The following is a 9,445-nucleotide window of genomic DNA, read 5'->3' on the forward strand; positions in this document are numbered from 1 at the left end:
TACCATTTGGGGCAGGGATACTGCACATACTCCTCTAAAATAGAACCCCAAACTATGAAAGGCCCGCTCTTCTGAGCTGGCATACCTCACCCATATTTTCTAGAAATAAGAAAAAGATGCTGAACAGGACGTCAAACATATTGAGGTATGAAAGGGTAAGAGGGAAATGTTCTCTGTTGCAGCATTTTTAAAAAGTTTTTAAAAGGCTTATTACCAAAACACACTTAACACAGGAAGAAACCCACAAACCACAGTCTAGAATCTGGAACATAGATGCTCTAGGTATCTAACCCTACTTTTTTTAATCTTTTTTTTTTTTTTTTTTTTTTTTAGAAGTTAGAGAGCCTCATTTGGCTTCCTCTCTAGAAAGCTTTGATCGCACACGACCAATCCAGTGACAGCATGATAACCAATCCAATCGTAGGCTTGTGCATTCAATAACCCATTTTGGGGATGGAGGTAAATACAAAATCTGCACTGGGCTGAGAAGGGAGGGGGTGAGGAAAGGAACAAAGGGAGGAGGGAACCCAAAGAACATGAGGTAGATAGAATATATGACTTCCCAGGCTCAATCCCTGCAGAAAGAGAAGTACATTCATCTGTAAAAAAATAAAGATGAGGTAGGTCTTCAGTAACGTTGTACTTTTTTTTGTTCTCATAGTAAAGAAAAAAAATTTCCCTGAGAGTTTCTTCTTTGAAATTCAAAATGGACAAAAAAAAACAAAAAAAAAACCACTACCCCCCAAAAAGCAACCGCAAGAACAACAAAGCCAACGCTTTCTATTAAAAGATGATGATTCGATTGTTTCCAAAATCAACCACGACGATCATGCCATCTGGAGTGACAGCAATGCCCGAGGGCCGGTCCATCTGGCCAAAGCCACTTCCCTGAGCACCAAATTTGCATATGAAGCTGCCATTGGATTCAAATATCTGCACCCGATGATTCCTTGAATCGGCAACGATGATGCGTCCTTCCTGGTCCACCGCTACCCCCTGAGGACGCAGGAACTGCCCGGTGCCTGTGCCCTCTGATCCCAGGAAGCGGGCAGACTGGCAGTCTGGATGGATGACTAGAAGGCGGTGGTTATTGAAGTCCGTCACCACCAGATGGCCTTCGTGGTTGAAGGTCACGCCCCGGGGGGAATCAAAGTGCTTCCAGAGGGCCCCTTCAAAGCCATACTTGTTCAGGAAGGCCCCGTCAGGCCCGAACAGCTGGACCCGGTGGTTCCGTGTATCAGAGACGAGAATCTTGCCTTCTGAATTCACGGCTACATCCCAAGGGTAATTGAACTGTCCGTTCTTCGTGCCCTTCTCCCCAAATTTGAGGAGAAACTGCCCTTCGAATGTGAATATCTGGATGCGATGATTGTCCTTGTCAGCCACCACAATCCTCCGGGAGGAGTCGCAAGCCACTCCAGCAGGGCGGTCGAACTGGCCAGGCCTCGAGCCCAATGTGCCGAACTTGTGATAGAAGGTGCCGCAGGGTTTAAACACCTGGATCCGGTTGTTGCTACGGTCAGCCACGATGATGAAGCCTTCCTTGTCCACACTGACCCCCCAAGGGCGGCACAGCTTCCCGTCACTGTCCCCCTCGCTGCCGAAGACCAGGCCGGGCAGCCCGATGCCCACGTAGCTACGACCAGACTTGACCAGCACCTTGAAGGGGCTGTTCTTTATGTGCTGGTTGCAGATCATAACGGAGACTAGGTGCTCACCCTCCAGCTGTGGCCGGTAGCTGACCAGGTAAGTACCATTCTGCTGATCACTGACATCAGCACCAAACAGATTCCCGTCGGGCCCCATCACCACCACGGACATCAGGTCCCCCCCTGAAAGGCGTGGTTCCCCATCATGGTCATACCCGATCACAGTGAATGAGGCCACCTTGCCTTGGAGGGCACGCTTGAGGCCTTCCCCGGTGGCCGTGGTCAAGGGGGCAAAAGCCCCACTACTGACAAAGCCCAGGGATTTGATGGCCAGGTACAGGGCCTGGTCTGGGGGGGTGAACATCACTCTGTCATCTTCCTGGGGTTTCAGGAGGCTCCGGAGATTCTTCAGCTCCTGGACCTGAGCCAACATGCGGTCTCGGGCCAACAGGATGTCCATGGCACGCCCCTCCTCCAGGACCTGCTGCACCGCGCTGATGGTGCTATCTAGCTTGCTGAGGTTCTGACGAAGCTTTTCCACCTGCAGGTACAGAGACTTGGCCTTGACTTGTCGGATCTTCTCCACCTAAGAGGAGAAAGGGAAGAGGCCTTGTTAAAAATCGTACGTGAGGAGTGATGAGTGACAGTCAACCTTTATATCTTCAGGGGCACAAAAAGCCCCCAACGGGCCTAAGAAGGAAACTGAGTCACTGGAACCTCTTAGAATGGACAGATTCTCGAATCTAATTTTGTTTACTGAAGGACTTTTAGGAAGTTTCATTAAGGCCTTTGGGTTTTACATCAGTCCTTGTAAGGAAATACCACCATCACTGCCCTACAAAATTGTTCCCTCCCTTGTAACAAAGAAAAAAAGAAAGAAAAATAGCCAAACCAAAACAACAGTACTCAATGATATCACGTGATTATGTATTTAACATTCTGCTATCATAAGCCTCTGCTGACAGGAAGGAGTTACAGATACTTTAATGCTCTTTCTCACAGGGCATTACTAAGTTTTTTGCTGAGGGGTTTTCCCTACTTGTTCAGAGTTTGGCTTCTTTTGGGGGGGATCTTTTTATTGTTATTGCTACCAGGCAAAATATTTTTGGGGAATGTAGCAGGAATGATCAATCGATACTGGAGGGAGAATGAGGCAAGCCAAGGCCTGAGATCCAGAATTCTTGGAGAGATGTTTCCACGGAAATCCCTCTTCCTCCTGATGCAGACCTTGCCCCACCCCCCACCCCAGCCTCTGCACTCCCACCCACCCGACCCAGGCCAGGTGAGAGCTACAGTGTCTGCGAGTGGGCCGGAAGGCTCTCCACTAAAGCAGTGCTGCTGTGGTGGACAACACGGATTTACCTACTTCCATTGACAGCAGACCTGTCCTTGACGACTAAGAGGATGCTATAAATAAAATACCTACATTTAGAAAAAATCCACTAAAATATTGTTTAAATTCAAATTGATTTAATTTCAAACAAAGCTCAATTATTCTATCCCACTCAGTCTATGAAGCAGCACCACGTGGAGGGAGAGAGGTGGCCTTGAACGTAGAGGACCTGGGTTCAAATTTTGCCTCAGACTTGTCCAGGGTCTTTCAACCTCTCTGTGATCTATGCAACTCCCGAAGGCTCTGAATGTCACCGAAGACGCTGACCTGCCTTGGCAAAAGAACTGGCTCATCGAGGACTCACTGAATCTCGTGAAATCGCTGATCCAAGGCCCTGTCTCTTTCTCAAAGTTCCCATGAGGACTCTTCTTTAATTTAGCTGCTTCCTGTATTCCTAATTAAGCCAAATGGATGAGCCTCCTTTCCCCAAACTACAGGCAGGCTTTCTCCTAGGGCTAGAATGCCCCACTCCTTCCTTCCAGGCTTTGGGGCCAATGTGCAAGCCCATCCAAAATTTCCACAGAACTGCAGAAAAGCCAGCTCGTCCTTCTGAGATAAACCAATGACGGAGGCTTCATCAGCATCCTCAGCACAGAATGCGTTTAAGGAGACCCAGAGAGACAGAAGGTAAATTGTTAAACCACCAGCGAGCCCTCGGGACAAAGAACACCATTACAGGGTCTATCATTAAGAAAAATCACGGCTCTTAGCATTTGAGGAGAAAAGAGAAGCAGAGAAGCGTTGAACGGAAAAGAGAGAGGAAGGTTTGGATGGCCAGCAGCAGGGTAGTTAATATTAACGAAGGAATGGGAAAGGTTTGTGATTAAGATTCAGAGGACAAAGATGACCACAATCTCATGACTCATAGGACAACACGCAATAATGGGAAATTTGAACACATCAGACAACGTGAAGGAGGAAAACAAGGAACACAAATGTAAAAGTCTATGGTGGTAGGATATCTTGGAAATAGACACCTGGAGAGACAAGAGCATCTAGGTGAAGAGAGGCAAGTGGGAGGGAAGCCATCAGTCTGGAACCCAAGACAGAGTTGAAGAAGAGGAAGAGAAGGCTTCAGGAGAGAAGGATTTGCCAGAATCTATGGGGCCAAATGTACCGAGAACATAAGACAAGAGTGATTCACAGAAATTGACTGGTTTGAGTTGTCCAGCGTAATCAATGTCTTGGGAAAGAAGTCAAGGACAATTAAGATTAATTAAATGCATGATGCTGACATGAACAACAATCAGAAAGGAAACTAAAGTGAAAATACAAAGGAATTTTCTAGGAAATGAAATCCATCATTTACAATAAACACAAGACTGACGTTTTTTCTTCCAAAAGGTTACTCTATAATGCTAAGGACTAGAGAAAGAAATTCATCATTTTCTCCCGAAGGATGGAAGATAGCAGCACCTCAAAACCAGAGCTAGGTCAAGGGAAGAAAGATGTTTTGCATCACTGAAGGTGAGCATTCAAAAGACCACCTCCCCCAACCTCCAACAGATGACAAAGACCCTTTCATTCAGAAATCCAGAAAAGCAAGTTTGTGGCATAGTTTGATACACTACAGACAGTCTTCTCAAATTGCACCAAGTACCTAGCTCCTCTCCCGATTTTAATTAACATTTGGGCATGTTATATAAGATCTGAACAATGGGAGCATTTGAGTGTCTGAAGTGTCTGAAGATTCCAGGACTCACAGTTTGTCTTCCAAGAAAAACTACTAAATAAATGCCTATCCGTTTCTGTCTCTGGCTAACTTTCTGTGGCAATGGTATTTCATAAAAATAGGCCGGTATCACACTCTACCATCCCACCAAAAAGAAAGACTTTGGTAAAAACATCCTGCCCAAACTGTGTATTCTTAGGAAGCTTAAGAGTTTGGCTACCCCCATTGGCAGCCCGATCCATGTTAATGAATGCCACCATCTTGCTGTTAGGGAATGCAATGATGGCCTAAATATTCCTTCTGGATATGTTCAACTCCTAAGTGAAGAATGAGACCGGGCAAGGAGGGATGGGATGGGGGTGCTAGGGAGTGGCATGAGTCATTTTCTCCATCTGGTTTTAAAATCGCCCTCTAGGCTTGGCATCTCATCCTCTACAATTGGAGGAAAAGCCTTAAGAACAAAAAGGAAACTGGTCTTTTGGACGGGCCAGGAAATGGAGCCATCCAGCAATTCCCCCAAAGGCCTCTTTCCTATCAGTGTGCTGGCCTTAAAAAGTCATCTCCCTTGTGCTCTGCCCCTCCTGCCTTCTCTACTCGGGCGACATTCATTGATGGGTGTCTACCAGCTCTGAAAAGCGCCCTTGTTGCTCGACTGGGAGAGAAGGCCATACAATGCACCAGTGTGTCCTGGCAACACCAGGGGTTGGGCCCTTCCTCCCCCAAAACACTTCCATGAAATACTCCAATGTTCCGAATTTAGAACACGACCCGTGAAAGTCTATAATTAGCGCTACTGGAGTTTGGCCTTAGCGCACATGGGTCTTTGTCTCACAGCGGCTGGACAAAGAACAGCCGGGTCTGGCAGAGCATCTGTCTTACCTTCCACAGCAGCTCACACTCCCTCTCCTCCAGGGCCTTCTTGTGCCTCGATGTGACTGCTTTGACTTCAGACTGGACCACCTTTGCTTTCATTTCAACTTGGTCCGCCACAGCCTGGGCCTGTTCAATGCTCAGCTGGAAACAACAGAACAAAACAAAGACAGAGCATATATAATATCTGTCCGAAGCGGCTACAGAGACTGCAAAGGGGAGACACACACACGAAGCCACTATCACTCGGCTCTGCCCCCAAGCAGAGGGCTGGCACGGCAAGACTGGCACCTGTCTGACATGTAACCAGAGGAGTGTTTGGGCAGCCCCAGCTTCCTCCGTATGACGAGTTACACCTAAATGGTGGTGTATGTCAGGACTATTAAAAGATACTCTGACATGGGAAAACCAGTGTAGCAGAGTTCCAGGCGAAAACTTGAAATGCAGTATCAAATGCAGCATGTATCATCAAGCAGCTGTGACTATGGACCCAGCCAACCCTTGGGCCCTACTGTGCTGGAGGGTACAGCTCCAACTCCCAGCACCCCCTCCCACAACCAAGACTCCCCACCCACTCTAGCCCAAAACTGCTGCCTAGAGGTGCTGGGTTTGCTAGAGTCAAGATAAAAGCGTTAGGAACAAACCCCCTAAAAGCCTTCCTGAAGGAAAAAATGGGAACCTATATCAAGTGTTCAAGGGGAATCTCGTCCTCCTGAGGCAAAAAATCAAATTTCCTAAAATTTCCTTAGCCTTCAAAAAGCAGGCAGAAATTATCCATAAAGAATTAATTAAAACTGAAAACCTACTGATTTTAAGTACCTGTAATATTAATGCCTCTTTTAAAACCCATCAAGATTTCTATGAGAGGCAGGGTAGTAGATAGAGGGAGATACACCAGCCTGAGAATGAGGAAGACTGGGGTTCAAAATACTGCCAGGGATAAGTCTGTCCTTGTAGATAAATTGCCAATTTGCATGCAAAGGTGGGATTCCCACTTCCTCCTTGACCCCTCCCACCCCACTGCCCCTAATCCACGAGAAGATAAGAAACAAGGCAGAAAGCTCATAGTACTTGGGTTTCATGGCCCAACTGTGTGACCTTGGACAAGATGGATCATCTCTCTGGGTCTCAGTATCCTCATCTGTAAAATGGGGGTTGACCTAATGATCTCAAAAGACCTTTGCAGTTCAAATAGCACAAGAACCTCTACTTGGATCAGGGATTCCAAACCTTAGGGGCCCCAACTCTTTGGAATGGCATTTCCCCAGTGTTTAGGAGACAGCCCAGTAGAGTGTGGTGTACATAATGGAGTGAAGGGAGTGGCAGAGGATACCAGCTGAAAAGGAGACCAAATGTGAAAGGAAATCTAATGAGCCAGAATGGCCAGCCGAGAATCCTGACGGGGGCTGGGAGCAGGGTACTGCACTCCTTTATGCACTATAATTCATTGAATCAAATGTAAAAAGGTTCCCAAATAAAATAGTTGTTGGGAAGGATAATTAAGGCTAAGTTTCTAACAGAAACTAGCTATTCTACATAAGGCAAGAACCTTATTGGAAACTTCATTTCTCCTGTTACCTCCAAGATCACTGAAATGGCTTCCCAAGCTGGTCCCATCCTAGCTTTGCCTCCTTCTTACACCTCAACCCACTCCATGCATTCTACAATCTGGCTTTACTGGTCTTCTGAAGGCTGGTGTTCACAAGTGACATTCCCATCACCCACCTCGAGGCCTAGTCACTGATTCTGCCCTGGGCTTGGAATATTTTCCTTCTCACCTTAGCATCCCTGGTTGCCTTCAACGTTCAGTTCAAACATCTTTCTGCAGGTGACTTTCTGCAGTCTGTCCACTTGCTAATGAGATCCTCCCCCCCACCCCCCATAAGGTTGCCTTACACTAGGAAGGTACATTGTATGTACTTAATTATGTCCAACTTATCTCCCCGTTTTTGCTTTTCCTTTGACTCTGCAATGCCTGGTACATAGTAAGCACTTAATAAATGCATGTTATTGATTGGCTGATCTTAAAAGACACCTGCATATGTAAGATGCACTCTGGCAAATGGAACTCCATAATTCCAAATTCCTGGTCCTGAACATTCATTTTACCCCTATTAACCAACATAACTCTCCAATGGGCCCTTGGCCCTTCCTCTCCCTCACCTGTCCCAGACCAGGGGAAGATGACATCAATCTATACGGACTCACACGCCTCAGAGAGAATGCAAAGACACAGCAGGTGGCCATGTCATGCATTGGCCTGATACCCATGGGATAGTAAACGAGCCAGGGAAAGCCTGCCAGCATGGCCCAGGTCCTTGAGGGGGGCTTGGGAGAGAGGGCACGGCCAAGCTCAGAACATGCAATGCTGAGGGAAATCCCCAATCAGTAAGATTCCAGAAGGGGCAGGTTATGTTGGTCTGTATCATCTTGGCTGGGGTGGGGGAGGTTCCTTTTTTTATTCAAGATGTTGGCTTCTAAATTATCTTTAGTGTGGATTTTTGTAATTCGGTCAAAAGGCCAAAACTATCCAGATGTTAGTGATATAGTTAGTACGCAATGTGAATGAAGACTGTAATGGTGAAGGTAAATCGATGACAGTTTCTATCTTATTTTTATTCCTTTTGCATTGGGAAAACCTGATTTTCATTCCTGGTTATTACCTTTGTTTTATAGTCTCTTTCAAATTTCCTGGTTTATCCAATTACCCCGGGGTGGGAGTGGGGATACCCAATTTGGTTCAACTAAATATTTATAGTAAAATGGAAACTGATTATTTTTACACATTTTACAGAGTCAGTCCCACAATGACTGTGCCTCATACATTATCATCACTGGGCAGGCTCAATAAATACAAAAACTCAATCAATCAATTTGTACAAGTTTCATCAATAAGCTCAACTTTTCAATCACACCGTCAGTTTCAACCAATCTTTGAGGGTCCTCTGCATTAAATGAATGCCTCAGCATCCTTATCAGCAAAATGGGGCTACTAACAGCCTGTCCCTCCCAAGGTTGTGGCAAGGATCCAAGGAGATCCCATTTGTAAAGCACTCTATAAACACTAGCTAGTAGGATTATTAGCCCTTTTACACAGGCAGCTCTGGGTTCTAAAACTAGCAAAGGAGTGAGCCCAGGAGTCCAGAATCATCTAATATTTACAAGTGCCCACATGCAGATCAGCAAGCTTTCACACAGGATATCTTATCAATGTCTTACACACTGGCGTTATCAGCATCGGCAGCTGGGGCCCCCCAAGAGACCCTGACAAGGGGGAGCCCACAGACCTGAGAGGCTAAATGAGGAACGTGGGCAGCTCAGGCTCTTCGCCTTGCTAAGAAAGAGGCTTTGAGGTACCTGGGGGGAGGCAGCCATGGTAGGTGCCAGCGGGCAAAGTGACTACTCTTAAAGCAACTGAGAAACACTAAGACAATAAAGCTAGACTGGACAAACCAAACGGCAAAGAGCAAAGCTGGAGACTGGAAAGAGATTCCAAAGCCACCAACCCACTCCGCCATTTTAGAGGCGAAGAAACTCCAGCTGAGAGCTAGAGATACAAGAAAGGCAGAAGTCCAGCTCCTGCACAGGTAATCAGCCTCTGAACAAAGGTGGGGGGGGGGGGGGCAAGTGGCAAGGGCCACGGCCACCCGTGCCCCTCAGGTACTGCAGAGCTCCCGGATCGACACCACTGCACACATCAGGGGCTTTCTCCGGTGCGATCTCCTCAGAAAATCTCCGGGCCAGCAAAGGAGAAATTCCCATTCGTTACATAGACACTTCAGTGGGGTCCCCAGTGCTCTCTCTCACAAGGGCTCTCCCACTCCTCTCTAGAATCCCATACATTTCGGTGGCAGGGTTTTC

At 46.8% G+C, this 9,445-nt stretch overlaps 1 protein-coding gene across 1 annotated transcript in view; it reads right to left on the reverse strand.

Annotated features, from left to right (window-relative positions):
• Positions 1–746: 746 nt before the first annotated feature.
• LOC114050421 (E3 ubiquitin-protein ligase TRIM71-like) overlaps positions 747–9,445 on the reverse strand; it is an 83,206-nt gene continuing 74,507 nt past the window's right edge. The window contains exons 6-7 of the mRNA XM_027872071.1: positions 5,594–5,728; positions 747–2,235 (exon numbers count right to left, since the gene is read on the reverse strand). Of these exons, the coding sequence (XP_027727872.1) occupies positions 784–2,235; positions 5,594–5,728 (1,587 nt within the window). The 3' untranslated portion in view covers positions 747–783. The remainder of the gene's footprint in view (positions 2,236–5,593; positions 5,729–9,445) is intronic.

This window comes from Vombatus ursinus, unplaced genomic scaffold (genome assembly GCF_900497805.2).
Source record: "Vombatus ursinus unplaced genomic scaffold, bare-nosed wombat genome assembly UNPS02014799.1, whole genome shotgun sequence".
NCBI classification, from domain to species: domain Eukaryota; kingdom Metazoa; phylum Chordata; class Mammalia; order Diprotodontia; family Vombatidae; genus Vombatus; species Vombatus ursinus.